This window comes from Camelus ferus, chromosome 3, assembly GCF_009834535.1.
Source record: "Camelus ferus isolate YT-003-E chromosome 3, BCGSAC_Cfer_1.0, whole genome shotgun sequence".
Classification (NCBI taxonomy): Eukaryota; Metazoa; Chordata; class Mammalia; order Artiodactyla; family Camelidae; genus Camelus; species Camelus ferus.
In genome coordinates, this window is record NC_045698.1 from 56,232,079 (window position 1) to 56,258,222 (window position 26,144).

General features: G+C 37.0%; 1 protein-coding gene across 2 annotated transcripts in view; it reads right to left on the bottom strand.

The window, feature by feature from the left end:
• Positions 1-26,144, bottom strand: part of EDIL3 (EGF like repeats and discoidin domains 3) — a 394,119-nt gene that overhangs the window by 206,633 nt on the left and 161,342 nt on the right. For both annotated transcript variants that reach the window (XM_032475466.1, XM_006178645.3), the window contains one exon: positions 2,346-2,474. In XM_032475466.1, coding sequence (XP_032331357.1) covers positions 2,346-2,474 — 129 coding nt within the window. The remainder of the gene's footprint in view (positions 1-2,345; positions 2,475-26,144) is intronic.

Genomic DNA, 26,144 nt, shown 5'->3' on the forward strand with positions numbered 1-26,144 from the left:
TTCTTTGTACTTCAAAATAAGCCTTGAAATTCAACACAATTATGTGGATTAATGAGCTTATAGAATATGGTGTAAGGTAGGAGAGAAAAGACTTGGATGTTCCACTGTGAAGAATGTGGACAAGAATGATTCATTCTATTTCTCCAAACTTGATCGTTCTCTTGACAGAATTCATAGCCAACCACATTGGAAGTCAAAGGCAGGCAGGCACTACCCCAGTACCAGCTGTACAGAGCAACCTCGCTTATACTGGGACAAACAAATGGTGACTTACTGGTTTCAGAGGGACTTTAAGGCTACTAAAGATAACTGAAAGTAAACATTTCTTCACAATATGTAGAAAACAAAGCTCAGACATGTAAAAGGAATTTTGTGCCATTGTACCAGGATTACTCATTGAAACTTAGATTTGGAGTTTCCCAACCTCTGGTTTAAGGATCAACCCAACTCCAGACTGACATCAGCAGTAGGTTAGGGGAGGTGGGCTGAATAAATATGAAATATGACATGTCTACACATGCCTCCCAAAGGACAGTATTTTATCCTCAATGTTATTTATCCTGATAAGTGTAACAAAATATGTCTACTTGTGATGATTTCTTCTTAGAAGTATAGTTCAACAGTAAGTGCCAAATGAGTGGTGTGGGTCCTTAACCGCTGCAGGGGTTTAGGAAGCAAGCAGGGAGGCCACAGTGGACCATCAGCCATCAGGGAAGCTGTTACAAGGCTGCTTCGTATAATCTGAGTCTTGAAGGAAGTGTAGGGTATTGATCAGGGGGAGGGGAACAGGGGAATAGTACGTGGCCCAGAGCGGGTAATGAGTATATGTAAGCCCTGAATAATGGGGTGACGATGATTAAGACCATGGTGTCAGGAATGAGTAAGGCAAAGGTGGATACTTCACTCAGAGCCAGATTTTCAACCACCAGTAAAAATTAAAGAGTGCCTCCTGGCTCTGACACTTTGGGGTCACTGTGTACTTTTCTGGAGACTTGCAATGGTCAGGAATTTGTGGAATTTCTGTTGCAACAACAGACCTTGTTAAAATACCTAAACTGCTTACGGAGGGAGGGTACAGCTCAGTGGTAGAGCACATGCTTAGCATGCACAAGGTCCTGGGTTCAGTCCCTAATACCTCCTCCCAAAATAAACAAATAAGTAAATAAATAAGCCTAAGTATCTCCCGCCTCCAACAACAACAACAACAAACCAAAGCAAAACAAAACAAAATAAACTGCTTTTGATTGTCTCTAAGAATTCAGATCACCAACAAGGAGCTGAGCAGCTATTAATTCTTCCCAGGCTGAGTTCAAGTCACCCCAGGGCTGATTCTCCCTTATTGTAGCAACATGGTTCAGCTTTCACACATGAACATCTCAAAACGTCTCTGGAAAGACAGGGGTGGGAGCCCAGAATCTTGGCTGCCCTGACATTCACCTAATCACCTGAAGAGAACATTATGAGTTTTACTTATTTACAAAGCTTTGTGATGTGGTGTCAGAGCAACACCCAGAGGGAGTCAGTCTAGCTCCCACACTTGAGCCCCTCAACTCAGAGCTGCTTGCTCGGAGCACACACACCTACAGAGGAATCATCCCTTGAAATGAGAACAGAATATCCATAATGGGATGTTGTCCAGTGTTCAGAGGCAGGAACTGCACTCAAGGTTGTATCATCTTACGTTTCTCATTTTCTATGCTGCAAGGCACCAGGACAGAAAAAGCAGAGTATACAAGGCAGATTCTTACTGTTAGAAAGCCATAGAAGGACAGTAAAGTTGAGCCATAGTTCTCAGAAGAAATCATCACAAGTGGACATATTCTGTGTAACTGAAGGATACATGAGAATGAGGATAAAAGAGAGAAGTGCAGAAAACACATTTGTCAAACTTGCAGATTTTCACACTGAACATGCAAACATGTAAGGAGGAAACAGGAAACAGGCTTGTACGAAGGACAGAGTGGGCAGTTTTCTTCTCTGGGTATCATTTCAGAACTTAACAGGATAACATCTAGAAAGCTTGAAGAATAGCTTCCGAACAAGTGCGAAAGAAAGAGAAATACCAGTTTAATATAAAATGCAAAACTCTGATATACGGCTGTATAACAATGAAAAGGACCAACACAAGACTGCTACCCCCTCACGCCACTGCGAGGATTGAAATACAGTCCAGAAGTCCTAAGCAGGGGATGTGGTGTGCTCAGTGGGAGAGAAGGAGCACGAGCCAACAGTCAGGCCTCTTTGCTGCTCGAAGTTTCTATCATTCTACTACAAACAAGAATGATAATGACTTGTATACTGTGCAATCAATGATAATCAAAACACAATGACCGTGGATGACTTACTGTGCTGGCAGTGAATCCCATTAAATCCTCGGGGACATTTACAGACATAGCCTATGAATGTATCCCCTCGGTACGCCTCGCTTATTTCACAGGTTCCTCCATTATGGCATGGATTAGGACTGCAGGGACCTGCAAGACAGAAAAAAATATTGCTGCCATGATGCATATGGTTTACAACAGACATTGGGTCAAACTTTTACAATTAATAATTTTGTAGGGAAAAAAACACCTTGGATAGTAGTGGTTCAGGAAATGCAGTAGTTGTGTGAGCTTTGGAAACCAACAGCCTGGGTTTGAATCCTAGTTTCATCACTTTCTAGCCATGTGGTCTTAGATGATTTATTTAACCTCTCTGTACCTTAGTCTTATCTGTAAAATGTCAATCCTCAATCTACCTCAAAGGCTAAAGATGCAGATAAAAACAATTCATATGTAGAAAATCCCCAGAAACAACACATATTAAACACTCAAAATGTATTAGCACTAGGTAAAATACTGTTATTAAGATCTCTGAATAATAAAATATCTTCTGCATATTTAAAAAGCAATACTGAATGGCAATTTCTAGAATTATGAACACTGAAGAGCTTTCGTAGCCTGCTGGTGAAAGTAACATAAACTTGCAAATTACTGTAAACACATTTTTTTTTAGTAGATTTAGCAGCTATTTAGAAGTAGAGAGTGGGTTGTAATACTTTTATCGGCTCCTTATGAGTTTGTGGTGGGCCATACTTCTAGAGAAGCACAGTTGTTGCTGATGTATTGCAAGCAGCTCATGGAAAATTGCAAATAAACAGAGAAGAGGTGCTGAGAGTTATTTTTAAGCTTCAAGAAAGAAACTTCACTAGGATAACTGGCACTGGTGACAGTCAACAGAAGTGCTCCACCTCCCTTGGAGAGAACCAGGTGCCAACACAGTGGGGGTGCAGGGCTGGGCCAGTCCTGCCTGACCTGGGAGTCCTATAATGTACATTCCACATTCTTTACTCTGAGGTGCCCCTTTGGTATGGCTTCTTCTTTGCAATATTCTTCCTTCCTTTTCTTTCTTCAAAGTTGACAGGCTTGTGTCACAGTCTGAAGGCTCATCCTACCTACTCTTGCTCTATCTCCTCTTTGTCCATCACAGTCATTCCCATCAATACAACTTTTGGACCTCTAATTCTGTCATCTAATTGGCCTCTTGGAGGATGCTAATTAGCTTGGGGCAGAATCAAGACTGGCAATTATGAAGAAGGGAAGAGAAAATCTGATGGAAGAGAACGCTCTCCCTGGGAGATGAAGACAGACCGAGGAAAATATATAGTATTCTCTACTTTTGTCCTTCTATTAAATTCAAGAGATGAGAACACATTGAGGTAAAACAAACATCACTGCAGAAAAAGTTAAGATGTACATCTTAGAAAAGGAAAACAAGAGTGATTAAACTAAGTGTCTGACTCTCTATGTAGAGGTGAATCCCAGAGTCCTGGAGGCAGGTTAGCCAAGAAGAGGAGCAAGTGGCTTCATCAGAGGCTAGAGAGAAGGCTGAAGTGTTGGACACAAGAACAGTGATAACCTGAGGGAACTGGCTGGGGCTCCACCAGGAAAGGCAATTAAAAGAGGGCGATAGTGAATGGCTACTCAAGTGTGGGTCAAAGCCACTTTATGACTTAATAAGAAAAGAGCAAATTCACCATCATCACGAAGTTAACAACAGGAAGCACTTAGGGGTTAGGCAATGCTGTCCTGCACAGAGGCAAGACTTTATAATTCTATTACCTCCTCCAGCAGTTCTTTGACACTCAGTTTATTTCAGTTGAAAACTTCCTGACATTCAACTGTTGTAGCACACAATAAAGATCTACATGCAGTAGGAAACAATGTGGCAGCTCTGGGGTCTGGATCTTCTCTTCTTGGTAGTGCTGACTTTCAAAAAGTGAAAAGCAATTAAATGTTTTCTGTGATTTTTTCCAGATATCTCCATACCAATTAAAAACAATACATTTACTCAAGTAGGCAGTTTTGTGTGGTGCAGTGCTTGAAAATGAAACTAACACCTACCTTTGAGGTGGTATATTGACAAGACGAAGGGCAACACCAAGGATCATTTTCTTCCATCATCAAGAAATGCAAATCATGCTACAGAACCTTTCTCTTCTTCTCTTCTTTCTCACTTTCTATTCTTCCCCTCTCTCAAATTAATGAACATTCATGGTGCCTGACCATTTACAAATTCCTTTCACATAATTAATCTCATTTATTCCTCCCAGAAACTAGAGAAGGTAGTATTCATTGTCACTCTTTTACCTTTTTTTTAAAAACACTAAAGGTTTGAGAGATTAGATACTATTTGTTAAATGAACATCTACAAGTGATGCATTTAGGTCTCGAGCTAAGAAGCTGTGGCTCTAAAACCTATACTCCTTACAGAACCAACCAATCAGGGAAAGGAGAATGAAACAAAAGTGATATTTGAGTTTTGACTCATCAGTTCACTCAAAATTAGAAAATACATGACTTAGATTTCTTTTTATTAACTGATAACTGACACCCAGGTATATAACTGCTAAACAAAAATATTAATAATGATAGCCAAAGAATTATATAATTTTAGATAAATAAGGAGTATTGGAGATCACCTAATCCAGTCTTTCAGTTTTGCAGATGAGGAAACCAACTCAAAAAGAATTCAGTGATTTCTCAAAATGAAAACAAAAACAAAAACCTCACCTAATATGAGGAAAATTGGGCTTAAGGAATTCTCTCTAGGAGGAAAAATATTACTAAAACCAAAAACGATTAAGCTTTTTCTGACACCTCAAGAGAGTGACATAATTTTTATCAGAAAGAGAGTAAGTGTTTTCCCCTCCACTTGTAGAGCCGGCTGGGTGATGGAGGGATAAAAACAATCGACAATCGACTACAGTAGTAAGGTCTCTGCCAGTTCTTGGGGGCAGTTAAAGCCGAGATTGCGAGGAAGGTGGTCCATGGAAGTCACCCCGAAGAGCAGGAGGCAAACATGAGCTTGGAAGAGATGACTGTGTATTCAAGCCTATCGCCTCTCTGGAAAAGGAGAACTTGGTGAGAAGCTGAGGATGAGTTAGTGGCTCTGCCTTAGAAGGGCAAGGACTTAGGAAGGGATGGGGACAACCCAGGAGGGGAGATCTCACAAGCAGAGCTGAAAGTAAACTTCAGGGAGCGAGGGGGCTCAAGTAGTGTGCTGTGAAGCTGTAACATGGGAAGACAAGCAGCTAGTAAGAAATGGTGATGTCTAAAATTCAGGTTTGAGGAGTGAGGGTACAGCTCAGGGGTAGAGTGCATGCCTAGCATGCACAAGGTCCTGGGTACAATCCTCAGTACCTCCATTAAAGTAAGTAAATAAACAAAAACCTAATTACCTGCCCCTAAAATAAAGATAAGTAAATAAAAATTAAAAAAAAAAATTCAGGCTTAAGTTGTTTGCACGGCTGCAATGTGATCTGTCTCTGCCAGAACATCCAGATCTACTCTCAAGCCTGTTGGACAGAGCTGGGTGTGGGATCTGCGGAGGTGAGGGAGAAACAGCTCTGCTATTCATCTCATTCATGGGGCAGAAGGGAGGAGCTGTTGTCGCACAAGACGCCCTAGGGACTCAAGAATCCAGCAGAAGACGGAGCTGACAGAGGTGTCTCGTCCTAGACACTCTAGATATTTCCTGAGGGCACAGGTGAAGCCTGTCCAGCAGTCCTGGCGCAGCCTCTGGGATTCCCCAAAGAGATGAGTTAGAGAGTTGGAGCTCATTTTATTTATACCCTAGAAGACATCATGACCTCAGCTGACACCTGGGTTTCGGAAAAAGACTACCTGTTACAAAGGTTGTAGCTGCTGTTACTTTTTCTACTCTAAGAAATTCAGTGCTTTTCATTCACAGGGTGAGGATGAGGTAAGGCTAACGGGGCAAGGATTTAACCTTTCTAGAGTGCTTTATATGCTAAGCAAAAAGTATATATAGTAGGCAAGAAAACAGGCTTGTTCACAAAGGTTAAGTAACATGTCTATCTGGAAAAACCAAAATTTTGCTTTAGTACCTTCTGCCTGACTACAAACCTAAGCTCTTTCCTCTAAGCTGCACTTTCTGCCACTTTACAGATCAGTGTATTAATATGTTAATCTTGACAGATGCATACAGAAGCCGCAGGGACTCACTAAGCACATTCCTATACATGATACAGGACTCCAAAGCCTTCCTAAATGGAAATATTTCAGAACATTTTCAGCAAATGGGCCAGAGTGTATTAGACATTATGAATACAGATGGCCTCTGCTATGCCAACGATACTCCACTTCAGCTATGTTTGAAATCAGCTGTCAGATACGCATGTTTCCCTATTATTATTCTGTAATAACATATTTGGTATGTGTATACTGTTGCTTATACTGTGAGGATAAGAAATTGACCCTGTCCAACACAGAGATTCTTTTTTTTTCTTTTTTTGTCCATAACAATTATGAAACTGATATCACATGTCCTGTATATCCATGACAGAATGCTAAAATGGTCACCATTAGACCATTAATTCTCTGTGGTAAGAATCATGGTTGGCACACAGTAGGTTTCTGATATATTTTTAATAAACAAGGGTATGGCAATAATGAGTGAGAATCATTATATCTTTTGCCTAAACCCCATTCAAGCTTATGAGGTTTGTAAACGATCAGTATCTTTTGGCATTTCAATTGGTAATTAATTAGGATAGTTTCTATAACTTTTCCATACTTTTTAAGGTTCAATCCCTCTAAATTTATATATATTTTTTGTCTGTCAGATGGTTCAAGCTTCTGGAGTATTATATCTGTAATATTATAACTGTAAATAACAGATAATTAGAATGTTAACTTTTACATAATGATTACATGCCTTTTAATTCTTTGGCAAACAAATAATCAAGAAATACGTAACATTGTATAATCCCATCAATAGTGTTTTGGTCTCCTAATTTAACAATTCCTATGTAAATAAAGACATTCACTTAAAGCATCAGCAAGGTGAAATAATCTGAATACAAATTTGTACATAAAGATAAGATAATACATGTAGTCCAAAGTGTCAACTCACAAACTCTTCTTAGTAGAGTCAAAAAATTTTGTGTTTGGTGTTAAGTGTATCAGCAGTTTCCAGGTTTCTTTCTCTAAATGACAAGTGGGCTAATCGTATGAGAATTAGAGATCCTAGGAAACTCTTGACTATTTTTGTGCCCCCCCCCAATCCAACAGTATTCTCTGATACTGAAAGTCAGAGGTATTCTAAGGTCTTGGCACACTGGTAAGTAACAACCAGCCCCTATAGCATGTCCCATGAGATATGTACTATGAGACAAGAAAGAAACTGACCCTGACCTTGCTCAACATAGTGGTGTGTTTTATTTATTTTTTCCAATTTCAGTTTAAGTAACATTTATCCATTAGGCATCTATTTTGTGTGAGCACTCTGCTAGTGATTTGGGATAAATATTTTAAATGGAATTACTATCGTCAGCAATTGGAAGAAGCTCACAATACAAGAAAGTACTTAGTTATCCAGTTTATGCACCTAATTTTTTAAAGATAATTTAAACAGTTATCCTCTTCTGTGAATATACTATGACTAGTATTAATCTGTTTTTTTGTTTGTTTGTTTATGTAATGGTTTCTGAAGATTTAATTCAAGAATTTCGTTAGTGACATCATAGTAACAAATGTAACATGGTTACATTCTTAACTTTCGCTGCCAAAACTTTGGTATATTTAGGGGATCTCCTATCTTTCTTGTAACACATTAGCACGAATCTATAACTTATACATAGCTTTGAAAACTATTCAATAGCAGAGCAAAATGTGAAAACAAGTAAGTACTACTCAAGCACTCAGAGTTTGTGGCAACAAAAAGGATCTCAATTCCTTTCTACTTCAAAGATCTGCTTCTTTTGATATCACAGGTAGAAGGAGAGGTCTACGAGCTTCAGTTCTGAGTAGTATTCATAAAAGTCAAAATTGTCTGATTAGACAACACTTGGTAATACCACTCTTAACCATGAAAGTATAAGTGGACTTTCAAGATACAAGAGGCTTCAGGGAGTTTTAAAATCAATAATGCTGTAATACTTTGGTAGGTAATCTTTAAGGAGCTCCTAACACAATGAGGACAGCAGATGATCAATATTAATGAACAACTGAAGTCAACAGCATGCTTTCCAGGCATTTTTATGCAAGCTCATAGAAGTATGTCAAGAAGATTAATTGCTCACAAGAGCAATAGATTTGTATGGCTTGCTACTTTTCTGCATCTACCTTTTCACAATCCCAACAGTAGAGAGACTAAGTTACTTTGATGCATGTAACATGGTTAGCTTTTCATGTATTTAGAGACTATGTCCCACATCATGAATTCCTTATAGTGTGTAAGCAGATTATTAGAAAGTAAATAGGTTAACCCTCTCCTGTGATGATGTGTACATAGGCTTGGTCAAATTTTACAAACGATGCTCCCAAAATCTTGGCAGTTAGATATTCAAAATGAATGTCCATTTTAGATTATGTAACAAAGAAATGTCAGTAAGTTTCACCATTTATTCCAGCAGTACAATCAAACAGGAATAATTATGACCCAACAGTTCACTTCAAATTCTGGTCTTAAAAAACATGTTAATATTCTCTTATTATAGTGCTACTTTTCCATTTAATAAGGTTTGAACATTCTGGCAGTTCCCATTTTGAGCCACTGCCACTCTACTTTAAATCTAATTGAAAAAGAAGGAATTAACCTGGGAATGTTCACCTGACATACTTTCAAAGCATTTTTTTTACACTAGTTGTTTCTCCTCCACTTTCTCCTCTTTTCAACTCTTTCTCCCTTTTAAATGCAAAAGGCAGATTCAGCATTTGAAGAGAAAACATAGTCTGTAATTTCTGGGTATTCTGTATACATACAGAGAGGTAAACGATAAATAAATCTAAAATATTCAATTTAAGGGGAAAATCAGCAAACTTAACAAATTGTTCTTTAAACATAAAATATTTAAGTCGATTATGAAAATTGAAATCTGAGGCTAAAGAGAGATTTTTGTAATACCTACTGAAACACTTTCTCCTCAAGAATTAGTCCTGGACTCTACACATAACCGTCCACAGGAAGGCTCTGAGATGACTAGTGGCTACAAAGGTGATTTAGCGCCCCTGTAACTAGTTTCCAAGGGCTTCTCTAACAAATCACCACAAACTTGGTGGCTTCAAACAGCAGAATTTTATTCTCTCCCAGTTCTGTAGACTAGAAGTCTGCAATCAAGGTGTCGGCAGGGCCAGGCTCCCTCTGAAGACTCAAGGGGAACAACTCTTCCTCAACTCTTCCAGCTTCTGGGGGCTCCTGGCGTTCCCTGGCTTGTAGCAACATAATCCCAATCTCTGCCTGCATCCTCTCCTGCCTTGTTTCCTCTGTGTTGTCTCCTCTTCTGACTGAGTACACCAGTCACTGGATTTAGAGTCCACTCAATTCGGGATAATTTCACCTCACGATACTTAATTACTTACATCTGCAAAGTCCCTGGGATGGGCTGAACTGTGTTCCCCCAAAATTTAGTTGTTGAAGCCCTAACTCCAGTATCTTAGAATATGACTGTATTTGCAGACAGGATCTTTAAAGAGGCAATTGAGGTTAAAGGAGGCCATGTACGAGAGCCCTAATCCAATCCAATTTCCCTTATGAGAAGGAACTTGGACACACTGACGAGATATCAGCAGTGTGCCAACACCAGAGGAAAGGCCGTACGAGAACAAAGCAAGAAGCTGGCTACTGACAACCCAAGGAGAAAGGCCTTGGGAGAAACCAGACCTGCTGACACCCTGACCTTGCACTTTGGGAACTGGGAGGAAATACTTTGTTTTATTTCCCCCAGGCTGTGGTACTTCGTTTTGGCAATCCTAGCCAACTAATACAGACCCAATTTCCAAATAAGGGCCCCTTCTGAGATTCCTGGGAGACATGCATTTTGTAAAGGTACTACTGAAACCGCTGTAGTCCCCAAGTACTTGTTTCATGTAGCAACGCAGTTAAGGAATCCAGAGCCCTCACCTACTGTTAGAGTCAGCTGACAAAGCACATGTTTATCAACAATTGACACCTTAGCTAAAACTGATTTGACTTGGGTCCCATCATAGAATAGTAAGCAAATTTTGATGATTTTGGAGATCAAGAGAACAGTTTAAATTTGGAGCAGTGCCTAGGAAGAGCACAGAAATGGCTATCACATGACATCAAGGAGGACCTGTCACTGATAGGAGAAATAATTAAGATTTCTTGGAGTCCATCTTTATCCACTTACTTTTGTTTGGCCTTGGGCTTGACAATGGCAGTGTGTTTTTTAGGTACTCAGCCAACACTCTGAGGAAATCGTCATATACATTATTTCTATAAACACATATAATCACTTGTGTAACAACAGTTGAGCTGTCCTCTTTTCCCAATAACTATCTTATTAAACATTAGCACGACTTTTAAAAATTAGTAACAAAATACAGCAAAAGGATGTCTCATCTACAAGGTGATAATTATTACTATTGCTCCATCTTGTATTTTTCCCCCTGGCCATGCAGCCTGAACACTGCTGCCAAAACGGGCTTCCTAAACCACCACTTGTGTAATGGAAATTCTCAGCTCAGAATGCTTTATTACTCAAACAGAAATCTGTCTCATTTGTCTGTTGTCACAATGCATATACATTTTTTTAATCTTTCAAAACATACTGCCTATTTCAGGGCATCATTTAGCTAACCAATAATATTTGCTGACTGATAATGTGATGTCATGGTTAACAGAGCAATAATGTGCAGTGAATACAGGACAAAATATAATGTTGCCCTTTGATGTTCTTGCTAAAACAAAGGACACTAATTCTGGAATACTATGCTTATGAACATTAAAGATAGTATATAGAAGCCTTTTGTAACTACTGAATGCCATATGAAATTAAGTAACTATTACTGTTGAAGTTAGTAACATAAGGCATCTTGAAATCTTGGGTCAATAGAATAAACAATCCTAAAATCTACAGGAAACATTGATATTAAAAGTATGGACCATCGTGCTTTCCTTTGTTTTGTCAGACAGCCACTAGAGTAAGAGATTTCCCTGTGAAAAATTCCTGTGAAACTTTAGAAACCATAAATGCAATCCAATCTGATGGATAAAACTGACATTTAATAATTTTTTCAATCAATCTAGGGAAAAAAATCACTTTCTGCTTCTAGTGATTATAGTAAACGAGCTCTGGTTATCTCTAAGAAATAACAATTTCCAATTCCTTAAAAAGCCCTCTTTAATCAGGGAGCTGTTTCCAAACAGAGCTCTGCAAATCACTTGTTTGAAAGTGCATCTGTCAGAACTCATGTGCCATGCACTGCAAAATACAATTCAAGCTCCAGAATACACATCAGCAGGTGGTGCAAAGTGGTAAGAAATCATTCAAGTCTGCCATTAGCTACGTTGGTTTGTTTCCTCTTCTATGTGTCAATAGGACAGGGTATAGATTAAAAACAAAGCAGAGACCAATGCTTTCCATCGATATTATTATAGAGAAATTATCTGAGCCTAAGTTTCAGGAGCATCAAGCAATATCACTGTTTCATACGGTGTCTCAAAAAAGCCACAAAATATCCATTGTCTTCATCAATCTTCCTCTGACAGCTTTTCACCTTTTTCAGGCTCCTGCTGAACTTGTTGCCTGTACTGTATGATTAGCATCTCACCATGTACTGCTTCCTTCTCTAAGTATTTTATGCATCTCTTTGGTCTCCCTGACAAGACTGTAAACTACTTTTGCACAGGAACCCCTACTCCTTATATTTTTATCCCACTATAGACCCTGGAAAAGTGCTAGATACTCTAATGCTGCTTCATAAATGTATGATGATTGACAAAAAAAATCATTAATTTTAGGAATAGCAGCATATTATCCAAACTACTCTTCATGGTCAATAATGAAAACCTAAAGTTTCGAGATAGATACGTTTTCATTTGTAGCCCTTTCTCATCCACACTTAGCAGGCTGCAACAACCCAGTTTAAGCCTGGAGCCAGGTTCAATTTTCTTGCTGAATGCTGTGGCAATTTGTAAAATATCAGATTGTGGATAATCTTATATTTACAAATAGGTATTAAAATAGGTGCACTATTTCCACAAAACTGCTAGATTTCAAAAAAGAAAGAGTTGTAAAGTGGTTTGGTTTTTGAAGGCTATGACAGAAGGTGGGGGAAAGGATTTCTATTTTTACTTTTGGAAGCTGCCCTGTGTGTCTTCCATCTTAATCAGGAGGCAGCAGGATCCCTGTAGGAGAGGTGCCAGCTGTCCTCAGATGGGAAGGGTACCTGCCCAGACTTCACTGCCAAAAACACTGACGCACAGCTGGACAGGCAAGTCACTGTTTGGACTGCCTCCTCAGGCCTCACAGGGGGCTTCTCTGAGGCAGACTGGAGAAGGCATAAAGCAAAGCAGGCATGGATTTTGGCCAGCTGGCCATCTGTTCCTTCACCCACTGTGATAATTCGGTCTTGTAGAATTTTGTTAAGTGAGCATTAAGTAATGACCATGTCAAACAGAGTGCATAATGAATGCTTCTTAATCACTGGGTGAGAGCTTAAGGGATGGTTGCCCAAACACAGAAAAGGTCACCAACACAAACTAAGAATTAAAAACAAGAAGAGCAATGAAATAGATACAAAACAGCAATAATTAACGTCTCTTCCATTTTTGCTTTTGTTCGTACTGAATCTATTTCAAATAGAAGATGTGGGTCTCATACAGAAGCTAGGTAATATTGTCACGGATTCTACTATCGCACTATGCATGTATCAATATATATTGGAAAACTACAAGCTAAAGAAGAATGTTATAAGTAAGAAAATACGTGAGGGGCTTTATCATTCTGACCTGAGTTGAAAGTACTTACGGTTATAGCCATTAACATCAAGCTTTTCCAAATAGTTCCCCAGAGTAATACCAACTATTCATTGATTGGTCAGAATTCTTTCTGTATATTTTTTAATCAATTGCAATATCCCATTCTGAGAAAGCAGCTTTTTTCTCATAAATAATTAATAATTGCAAAATCATAAAAGGTTTTAATCCCCTGAATGGAATGGAATGATGTACTCGATAAAAATTCTGAAGACCATAAGTTTGGACTAATCTTGTATAGTCAATGTTACCCTCTACTGTTCACAAAAATGAACCAAAAATGCTTCACTTGATTAAGTTACCATCCTATGGCCTAAAGAAGGTAATTTCTATTCCTCAGATTCTGCTGAAAAGGTTCCCCAGCTCAGAATGCCTTTCTTCACCCCACTCTCCCTTCCAAATCTGTCTTTCCTTCAAGACCACCCCAAGTTTCATATCTTTCATTAATTCTTCCCCATCATTTATTCTTATTCTCTTCAACAAATTTTCTATTACTTTCTATTACAGCCATGTTTCTTTCATTCCTTCATTCATCCATTAATTCACATAACAATTCAGTTTATATTTAGAGCTCCCACTATGTTCCAGACACAGCGCTAAGTACTAGGGTTATAACGGTGAGCGAAACAGATACTCTTTCTCTTCTTTTTTTTATTTTTTTTTAAATTTTTTTATTTTTTTTTTTTTAGGGGGAAGGTAATTATGTTTATTTATTTATTCATTTGTTTTTAATGGAGGTACTGGGGATTGAACCCAGGACCTGGTGCGTGCTAAGCATGCGCTCTACCACTTGAGCTGCACCCTCCCCCTCCTCTTTCTCTTCTCATGTAACTTCAGTCAAGTGGAAGGATTGACACCAACCATATAATCACATCTAAAAATGTAATTTCAATAAGTCATTAAGGAAAGGTATGCAGTATCCCAAGAATCTATTACTAGGAGGTTCCCTAAAGAAGTTACACATAAGCTACGAGCTAAAAAAATAAAACAAGAGTTAAAGAAGAAAATGAGTTTTGCATTTATAGGTCTATGGACAGAGAAGGACAGAATCAAGGTCTTCAAGAAGGCCAGGGTAACCGGAGTAGAAACAACACTAATAGAGATAGAGAGGGACCAGGTCATATACAAAAAAAAAAAAAAAAAAAAAAAGAAAAGAAAGAAAGAAAGAAAAAAAAGGTATTATGGGATACACTGGCACATGTAAACAATAGAATAAAAGGATTGGGATTTCAATTTTAAAGGTAATCTCTGTTCTATATGGATAATACTTTGGAAAGGATCAGCATAGATGAAGTAGACCAGTTAAGAGGCTTCACTCTAGCACAAGTGAAGCATGATAAGAAACCTGGATTGGAGTGGTGAGCTGGTAGATATGGACATACACAGATTTGAGAGAGAAGGGTCAAGGATGACTACGGTGTTTCTAGAGTTCATATCTCAATAGATGAATGCTGGTGCTGTTCCCTAAGACAGAAATACTGGAAGAGGGTCTAGATTGGAAGGGAAGACCATGTAGTCAGTTTTTGGATCTGTTATTCAAGAGGAGGTATCAAGGAGGCAGAAATCAGTGTGGCCTGGAGATATAAATGTCAGTGGCCCCGCTATAGGTGGAAATTAATGGGTATGGATGTCATTGCCTGGGGCAAGACTAGAGATAATATGGAGAATCTAGGATCAAGACTCAAGAATTGCCATGACTTAATGGCCAGGTAGAAAATGCAGTGTTCAGAAAATGCAGCAGCCAAAGAGGTAGGAAAAAAAATCAGAGGGAAAGTGAAAAGATTGTGGCACTTAACATATTACTTTGCATTATTATTAAACTCTTTAACCTGTATATATTTTATCATTCTGAATAGGTTTTAAGGTCCCAGACACATGGGACTTCTGTTTTATATTTTTTTTATAATCCACTCGGTGTTTTATATACCTCCCAGCCCACAACAAATACTTGCTGGATGGATGAAATATGTTCACAACTTCATAGACTGATTATAGTAGCAATGTATGTTAGGGATTTAAGTGACATTGCTTTATACCAAGAGGACATTCTAGTTGATTCTTTTGCTTATCTAGGGAGTCACTTTCTTATAACTAAAGGAAAAACCCAGCTGGAGACACTGCGAATACTTTTTGTTTGCTCCCCAAAGAAGGCTTCTTTGGTCAATAGGAATAACAAACGTTTTAGCAATCTCAGTTCCTTTAGCATCTGTGAGAGGAAAAGGAAGAACGTAAAGAACAAAAAGAGTGATATGAAAATGAAGAAAAGCAGCAAAAATACATGTTGAGAACATAGACATGTTTGCAGATTTACCTCAAATCCTCTGGCTGTTTTTCCTTTTCCACGACTGTCTCTCTGGTGCTACTCTCCACATCATACTGTCCTTTTACTAACCTTCAAAATCCTTTTGACTTACACATCTCAAACTGGTTCCTGTAAGATCACGTTGACAAGGGAATCCAACTTGTTCTGCTTTACTATTTGCAAGACAACCCAGCTTAAATCGCTTTACTCCTAGGCTGAGAAAACCTCTGTCAAGATTTGCCCACAGGGATAAGCAGTGTGTGGGTGAAAAAAAAAAACCCCAAAAAGCCATTTAAAAATAATAACATCGCACTTTATGTAAAGTAGTTGTCTGACATGAAAATGGAGGAGGCAGTTAAATATTTGAGAACTCTGGAAATACACTTAAAAATGTGTCTAACAATTTACTATCATTGCAAACACAATTAAAAATGCTGAGCTATTAAACACAATTCACTTTCTAACCCATGAGAGAAAATATTAAATGTATGCAGCACAGACTTGCACTGCTACAAAAATCCTTATTTCTATTTTCCAGCATTATACATTCAAATTTGTAAATTCCATGTTACATTAATCACATGAATATAGATGGGCAATTTTTAGATAGGGAGCTACAGTAATCACTGTATTCCCTGTAAAAGAAATCATTCCTGCTGACAATTCTGTGGTGAATTTTGTTAAAAACTGACTATAGTTCATAAAATGGCAAGGCTTTCTTCACAAAAGTTATTAGATGTTTAAGCCCTGCTCAGCTTTATCAAAATAATAAAAAAAACACTACACTTTAACAGCACTGTCTTTGGACTCTGACACTACTTAGTACTACAGAGAATGTGGTCATATAACCATTAAAAGAAATGGCAATAACCCAGATTTGACTGCACTGTGATTTAATATTTATAGTGTTTTCAAGATCAAAGTGCTGATTAAAATGATCAGGATGTCACCATGTGGAAGGACAAAGAAGATGAGGTCCACATCTTCAGTACAAAATGCCTCAGGTTATTTCTGCCTGTTACCCTTTCTTATTTCCGATATAATTTCTGTTAGATGAAATATTGTAGTATAGAGGAATTATATTCAGTAGAGAAGACTTTAGTCAATAAATGAATACCTTAAATAATTAATTAGAGAAGTTATTACCAATATACTATTTAAATTTAGTAGGTCTGAAATTTAAATACAGTAGGTCATTCTTTAAGATCAGCATATTCAAATATAAAAGATTTTCAGAGTAATCAACAATTTACTAGAAGTGATAGACTATGTGGCTGCTACTTGGTCAATGTGGTATGGCTTTTACTGTGATTTTTCCTACAAAAACTGTTTTAAAATAATTTATGAATCTAACTGAAGTAGGCCACAAACAATGAAGTAAAGAGATTTATGATTGTTTACTTAGTACTTAAAAAAATCAGCTGTAAATGTACAGACATGGTAATTTCTAAAGAAGCAGCTAAACAATGTCTTTACATCACTGTACAAGACACTATGGCACTTTGATAGAAAAGCAGCATTGAATTCTCATAGAAGACTGGCAAGTAGCAAAAATGTCTCTAAGTTGGGTATTTAAGATAACCATATTGTTCCAATTAAATATCTTCCAGATGTGGACTGAGGCTCACCCTCTTAACTGTAGCAGGAATCTTATTACACCACTTTAATATTTTTCTGGGTAAAATAATTTTGACCACGCTTTATGTCACAGAACATGTGGCATCCAAAATTTCTTTGATCTATGTGCTAGAGGGGACATGAAATCTCGAGTCTCAGCTCTCTATACAAGAGCTACCTTCGTCCACCTCTGGGCTAAAAAGTGCAGTCTTTGATTCAGACACTTGCTCTCGTCAGGCCTCTCAACTTTCCTAAGAGGATGTCACTACCATTCATGCCTATGCCACCCCTTGCTTGGGACATTTGGGTATATATGCCTTCAGCCTACATCTAACTCATTAAGAAATACTGTTGGTTCTACCTTCAACATATAACTGAGTGGCAATAAGCCAGGGGACACAGATAAGTATTTACAATAAATGGTATATTGACATTACATTGCAAAGCAATGAAATAATTTTGATCTACATGGCCCCTGTTGCTGTATTGAACATGCCAGTCAGACTTCCACTTTGGGAACTTTGCCACCGGCTGTTCCCTCTACCTAAGAAATTTCTGCTAACTCCTTCATTTTTATCAAACTTTTGCTCAAAATGACATCACCTGTTTCCTACTCAAAACTGCAAACCATACCCTCAATCCCAGTATTCCTATTTCTCCCTTACTGTGATCTGGTTTTCTCAGAAATATTTACCTTCTAATACAACTTTTAAAAAAATCTCTTTTTCTTTCTTTCTTCAGATCTATCTATGTATCTATTCTGGGTTTTGCTTATTATCAAAAAGACTCCCAGCTAGAATATGAGCTCCATGAATACACAGAACTTTGTTTGATTCATTGATATATCCTAAGTACCTGGCATTGATGTAATCAGTATATCTTTGTTGACTGAATATGTCTCTGCATTTAAGTGTAAGTTCTCCAAGTATTTGTCAGGAAATAGAAGGTTAAACTTACTAAATACTGATCAAAAGCTGGATTTAGCTCTGCATTATGTCAGAAAGGCCATTATCTCTGTACACTGGATCATTTTGACAAATACTAAAATGCTTTTACAGGATTGTTGTTGCTGTAATCCTACTGACCTACATAAAAACAAAAAAACAAAACAAAACAAAACAAAACTTTAGGGAAAAAAAGCATCCTGGTTTATTTATTGTAAGGAGCTACATTATCCAGAATCCAAGGAGCAGTATCTCTGAACTTGAAACCAAGAACAGTTTTATTTTTCATGAACAACAAATCTAGTTTATACTTATGGACAATTGAAATCTATAACATTATTCAGTCGTCAGAAACCTATTAAGCAGCTGCTATGTGCCAGGCACTGAGTATAATGAACACTATCAAAAAAATAAAAAACTCAATGGTATCAAGGATCTTATATGTCAATGAAGATGACAGACAAGTAAATAGAAAATTTCAATATAATGAAATAAATTCATGCCAAGAACAGAAAGTTCTAGGAGAAAGTACGATGAACACCTAATTCAGTATTGGAAACTCAGGTATGTTATCTTGGAATAATGAACATTTAAAGCTGAGGTCTACAGGATGGATAGAAGTTGGCTGTTAAGGAAGGTAGGTTTTAGACCTTGAGACAGAGGAGGTATGAATATTCAAAGTAAAGAAAATGGCTAATTTGTAGAACTGAAAAAACATGCAGTGCAAGAGGGAAATTGGTAGGAGAAAAATTCAGTGAGATTAGCAGAGCCTGATTATGACAAGCCTCCCAAGCCAAACTGGGAATTAGACTTCATCCAGGATGTTATGGGAAGTTAAAAGTTTTAAGCAAAGAATGACTGATCAGATGCACACAAACTGAATATATAGGATCAGCTATCTGATGGAGTTATCAAGGGATGGTTTCTGTTTCGTCTACAAAACGTATGTCTGTCTCAGTAGTAGAAAAGACAGTGGGAGGTAGTGTGATAGGAAAGGAAGCAGAAGCATTTTAAATAGCAACTGGCGGGGCACAGGAGACAACTGAGGAGGCAAACAGGGAATCTGTAGGTAGTGTTGATGTTCAGCTGGTGTTGAAGACGAGGAAACTGTAAGGGCACCACTCTCTGCATGATGCGACATTTCTTCTGCTCTGCTTAGCAGAGAATGATGATATCGTTAACCCAAAGTTAGGAGTTTTCTAGTTGTACGTAACTCAGGAATGGCAAGGCAAGGAAAATGAAAATGTGTGCAAGAGTGGTCTTCGTGATGGAACTTATATCTTGGCTAGTAAAAAGAGGGAGATCAGGCTTTAAGAAGCTAAAAGAGAAGGGTGGAGGAACACAGGGATTGGAGGTCCGAGATCAAAGAAAAGGTGTAGTTTAAGGACTAAATGAGTTCTGGGTCTGAAAAAAAAAGTAGTTATTGAGTTACATCACATAATAAATGCATATATACATTCTGAATATAGATTTATAAAATGTTAGAGACCTGTTAAAGATTACCAACATACTGAGCCATTCTTCTTGACATGATCAGAATGAGTAAAAGAGAATTAGCATGAAAGCAACATTCTGTGGAACACTGTGTGATTCAAGATTATTGATATCTTGTTTGCTCACCACCTAAAGCCATCCAATGACAACCAGCAGTAAGTACCATACTTTCAGAAACACTGTGTTAAGACAAAGAACATTTCTGGGAAGAGAGACTCAAACCTCTGTATAAAGAGCAAATTGCAACTTGAATTAGTTTTGCTTCTGAAGGAATCTTTCCTGGTGGGTAGTGATGAGATGGTCAATGTGTTAGGGTCTTTTAGACAGCAGTCCTTAAGGAAGATGTTTAGAGCCCAATTCACACTCACCTCTATCACACAAGTCTATGCTAAGAGCACACGAGCCCTTTAGACACAGACCTCACCCCAATTTCATCTTAATTTGACTGCTTTAATTTTTTTCCTTTGTCACACATAACCAGAAGAACAATCCTCCTCATCCTTTCTAACCACTTTTGGAAGACGGAAAATCCTTACATTGCATATAATGAAAGTTCAAACATCAATCAGGAGAAGGCAATAGGCCCCCAAATGTGATCCAACCCAAAGTGAACACCTCTTAAGTAGGTGGGGTTTTTGTTTGTTTGTTTGTTTGCCTGGCAATACTTTCTAATGACCTTGATCTCTTAATTAAGTAGGTCTCCGCCATTACCTGGAAGTATGAGATTTGCAATAGGAAGACTGAACAAGGCAGCAGATTTTAAAGCGAGAAAGAAAATGTGGTGACTGAGTTAGAGAAGCAAGAATTGGAAAGGAGTGCACCAATGGCACCAGTGAAGAGAAAACAATGTGAACGGTTTGTTTCTATTTCTCCTTTCCTTAATTCAAAGAATAGTCATATTAAATATCAAGTTTATTTTTGATTTGTTCTGTCTTTTTAATTTCTTCCAGGGAGCCTTAAATCTCCAGTAAAATCTTTGCAACAGGAAGCTTTTATTTCAGTGGGCTTGAGGGGACTTGAGTGGTAGGCAGGAAGAGGAAATGGCACTTCCTCCTATCCCACTGCAGCTCAGAGGAGAGCTCCATTAGCAGCAGCAGATGAAAGAATCTGGAAATCTGTCCTGTGACCAACTACAAAGTGATCATGGGCTGAGAGCCAAGCTGAGAGCAACTAAAGCAAACAGTATCTAAACACTGAGGAAAATGAGACCTTCCCAAATCTATACAATTGGGGATTTCTAATAGTATATTGGTAAAATTCCCCCTAAAGCTTGAAAAATTAGGGGAACCCAGGTGACTGCAATCAGGATTACATTCAGGGATTAATTTTCTTAAAATATGAATTATAAATGTTGTATAATTTATATCTGAACTTAAAGATCCTGCTGTGAAATCACTTTAAATAAAGAGTATTAACTAATCAACCTATTTAATGAGTTCAAATTGTTTCAGGAATTAAGCATGATTCTATGTAAAGATCTTCAGCACACATAACCAATGAAGCATATTTGTTTCAAAAAACAAACTGGATGTAAAAATTAATATTTATGAGTAACTAGAGGAAATATAGTATGCTTTCTTCCTAGTTCTAAAAAAAAATCACAAGTTTCAAAATAGGAAATCATAATATACATAAAGAAGAATAGCTATATCATCTTAAATTATTACAGATTTTAATCGATATTTAATGAGATTTCAAATTTAGAAGTAAGAGTCTATTTTTTATGAGACATCCAAATAATTAAACCTGTTACATAGTTTTATGATATACTTGTCTTAAGAAAACTGAAGTGATTAGTCATATAATTACTCTAATGAAACTGAAACTCATTATAAAAAGAAACAAAATAAAATTCTTAAGTCCACATTAGGCCAACATTAACAGCAGACAGGCATTACTAATTATGTAGACATTGATAACAAGAAAAAAAACTTCCTCGGAAAGTATTGGCATAATGGAAAAGAGACTGGAAAAAACTGTCTTATATGGATAAAAACTGAGTGACAAGTCTTCCAGTTGATATGATTTTCACTAAAATTTATCTTCACTGGAAGGCCTAAGATAATTATTTATCAAGCATAAGGCACTCAGGAATGGAGCACAGTAAAACTGGATGTTTTACAACATTTTAATAGGACATATTTTTTGGGGTAATGAAAAAATTTAATTTATTGTATCTTAAATCTCAAAGAAATAATCTAGGATATGAATACTAATTCCCAAATATATACCACTTGAGTCTTGTGGAGAAAACAGTTAAACAGTTGGCTTATAATCCATTTCTCTCCTTTTATCAGGGGTATGATCCAAGGGAAAGAAAGGCAGATGTTTCAGTTCTTTGTAAATATACTGATAACTAAACCTGCCAGCAAATATTTGCTAGGAGGAGAAACCTTATCTACAAATGTTTTTAGCAGTATATCTCTAGTTTAGGATTACTTACGGTGAACAAATCTACAATCTACGAATTTACAAGGTATAGTTCTATGGCAAATGTCATATAAGCTATTCAACTACAGGAAGACAGACTATTATCTAAACACCCTGGCAGACATGGTAATCCAAGTACCATACTTAGAGACTCATCTTTTTTTCTGGGTCAGACAGCATGTGTCCCATGCAGGAAAGAAGGACCTAGACAGCTGTCCTCAATGTCCTAAAGCTCTCTGCTTCACCTGTGCCTCTTGCCTGCTAGTATCCTTGAAATCAATAGTAAGCTTTGATATTGAGTAAGATCTCATTTGAGTAAGGCTGAACCGACAGTCTCATCTTTTGAATTAACTCAACTCTAGTTAGTCAACATTTCTGGAAAACGTATGCAGACTAAAAGTGAAATGCTTGAGGTAATCCAAATGCCCACAAGTTGAGGAATGGTTAAACAGCTTTCAATATAACACAACTGTGAAGTAGAATAGAAAATTGCCAATTAAATTAAAATATGAAAACAATTTAGTTATATGATAAAATCTACATAGAATTCTACTAAATGTAAAGAGAGCACAGTTTGTACTACAACCAAGTAGAATGTGGTATAGTAAAATAATCAGCACTGAAAGAATCTATATATTTTTTTAAATAGCAGGGTTATGATGGGGAATTTTGACATAAAGGGTTTGAGGAGGAAGGTCAATGTAGGCAGGAAACCAGTGTGCAGGCCCTTGTAATGGTCCGATTACAGTCACTAAAACTCTGCAAGTATTCTATGTCTCTAGACAGACACATGGTGGAGCTGCACTTTTCCATCCCTTTTCAAGTTAGTAGAGGCCATGTGAATTTCTTAGGCCAATAGTTTGAGAAGCAACGTGTGTTATTTCTAACCATGTTTTATGAACTAATCAGTGATTAATCATGCTTGACTCACACTGCTTTAGTGACTATAGAAGCAACTATTGAGATGTAGACTTTGTTGGCCTGGGTGCCAAGTACAATGAGCAGAGATCCCCTACTGACCCACACTGGACCTGCGTGATAAGCCCCTGAGATTTGGAGGTGGCTTATTCCTGAGGCATAACAAAGTTCATTCTGACTGACTCAGCAAAAAAAAAAAAAAGAAAAAAGGTAATGGGAGTCTAATACCTTCACTGTTTAACATTTTGTAAACCATAAAAACTTAAGCAAAGTTTGTGCAAACACAGATATTTCAGTCCTACAGGATGTCGGCTGGGAGTACCTAGTAAGGAATGGACTTAACAGTTCTACTGAGTAAGAAACCAATCATCATAGAAGGTAATGTTCAAGAGAGTGAAATTGAAGGTGACGTGGATGTTTTACGCCTGACAGAGAAATTGGTAATGCCACTGAGAGAGGTAACACATGAGAGCAGAGGGAAAAAGGAAAGAATGTTCATTTTTGCATACTAGCCATTAGATGTGTCCAGCTGATGTCTGAAGATGAAAATACGAAATTTATGAGAGGCCATGGTTATAGAAAAGAGGGAGAAGAGAAAGCAGCCTAACATATTCTATGAGTTGGCTATTCCCCAGGTCTTTTACATGTAATATCTCCAATAATAATTACAATTTCACCATTTCACTGAAAAAACTGAGTCACTAAGAGGTTTAGCTACTCAGACTTGGGAATACTATTGGTATAGGAACTAACAGAAGTCTGGGGAAGATTATAGAAAAAGGGGCAAGGAGACAGGAAAGGCTAGACTTAAGAGGCAGGCAAAGGATAAAAGACACTAAACAAACAGTTTTAAAGCCAACCAAGAACAGAGTGCCTCTGGGGTCAAGGGGGAAATGTCAAGGAGGAAAGGGATGTTGTTTACGATGAACACCACGAGAAAACTAACTAGATTCATCATCTTCAAACTACTCAGTTTTGCCTCAAAAGAGTTAACTTACGAGAGGCAAAAGCTGAAAAGTGTTCAGCTTTTCATATGTTAATCTTCTGCAGAATATTGAGCTGAATAAATCTCAAAGACGGGGTATTTTATGAGCATCACACCTCATGTTTGCCTAAATTAAAATCCAGGGAATTAAGTAAATACTACCACTAGGAATATTTTTTTATTTCTTTAGATGAAAAATATCTTTAGCAAAGATGATCCAACAGATGTTGAATGAACCCCTTCACTGGCCTAAATCAAATTAATTCCACAGATTGCTCTCAGAAGGAATTTGCATCTCAGTGCTGATTTTGGTGTGCCAACAGCACATGTTCCTGGTGGGTCATATTGCTTCATGAGATGTATGGGAATCTCTGAATTGGATGAATATTCAGAGTGATCTTCAGGAAAATCCTAAATTAGAATGCACTCCAATAATTTAATTAAAAGGTCACATAGGTGAGTGACTATTATAAAACCTATAACATAATGGAAGCACTGTACTCTCATATGGGGCAGTTAAGAACTTTAGGTCAAGGGCTCTTCACATTTCTAGACTTATAAGAAGACAATACTCTTAACTTATAAAAAGTGTCCACAATTATTTAAGAGAAAAAAAAAACCTACTCTTTTTACATAACTTAAGATAATTTACTTGAATTTCTCATATTAACTATCTCAGAAGAGGCAAATTTTAAGTAAGGCAAGCACACATCTGCAGATACTTTTTTTTTTTTTTTAACATTTCGGTTGTTAAACGCTTTTGCCAATTCCTTAGACATGATTAACAATTCATGCAGATACTGGGTTCGATTATTAGAAAGCTGCTTTGATTTACCTGTTTGTTCTACTTTTGTTGCTTTGTACTTTAATTACTTTTATTCTACAATAGCTACCAAAAGCAAAACATCAAACACAATTTTAACTTAGTGAAGAATATTTACAGCACTTTTGAACACTTAGTGAATAAACCTAATAATCAATATTACAAAATTTATTCAAAATACTTCATTAGAAAGGTATTAGTTGTCCAAGAGAAAACTACACATTAATATAGCCCTTTTAGTCAAATTCACTTGCCTATACTTCAGGTAGTAATGTCCACTGTATATTCCTTAAAATTAACAATACAGAATACAACCAATTCTAACATTAAAATATTCTGAACACTGTCTATCCTAATAATGTTTGGTGCAGAAATTATTTCCTTAATTTTCATTAAATATAGGTAACATATAACTGAATTTCCACAATCAAGATAATATATTTTTATAACCAAATTCCACGTTTTTGATGTTCAGTCCTTTAATTAAAAAATTCTTCCTTTTCCTTCAATTCTATTATAAAATGTGTATGCACCTCCATTAAATACCAGTTTTAGTCATTATCCAATTATTTTCCATCTCTAGGTCTACATGAAACCTGTTCTTCACTTGTCGGCTTGAGTTCCAATTAATTTGGAAATTCAGCAAGCCTCTTGTAAGTGTGACATCAGTATCCTTCAAAGAGTCTTCTGCTTTGCTATGAAATAACAAATTAGTGATCTCAAAGTAGTTCTTAAAATTCTCTCTCTTCTACTGTGACCATTTATAAAGCATAATTTAATTGGCCCAAGGCCAACTATCAAAAAATGGCTGCATGATCTAAAAAGAATAATGTAACTTTTGTATTATTTTTAATTTTTAATTTTTTAATTGACAGTTACAATGTGTCAATTTCCAGTGTACAGAATCATGTCCCCATCATGCATATATACACATATATTTATTTTCATATTCTTTTTCATTAAAGATATCTGTGCTATACAGAAGAAATTTGTTTTTTATTTATTTTTATATATAGTGGGTTAACATTTGCAAATCGCAAACTACCAAATTTATCCTTTCTCACCCCCTTTCCCCCTGGTAACCATAAGATTGTTTACTATGTCTGTGAGTCTGTTTCTGTTTTGTAGATGAGTTAATTAATTGGTATCCTCTTTTTTCTTTTCCTTTTTTTTTCTTTTTTAAGATTTTACATATGAGTAATATCATATGGTATTTTTCTTTCTCTTTTGGCTTACTTCACTTAGAATGATGATCTCCAGGTCCAGTCATGTTGCTGCAAATGGCATTATTTTATTCATTTTTTATGGCTGAGTAGTATTCCATTGTATAAATATACCACAACT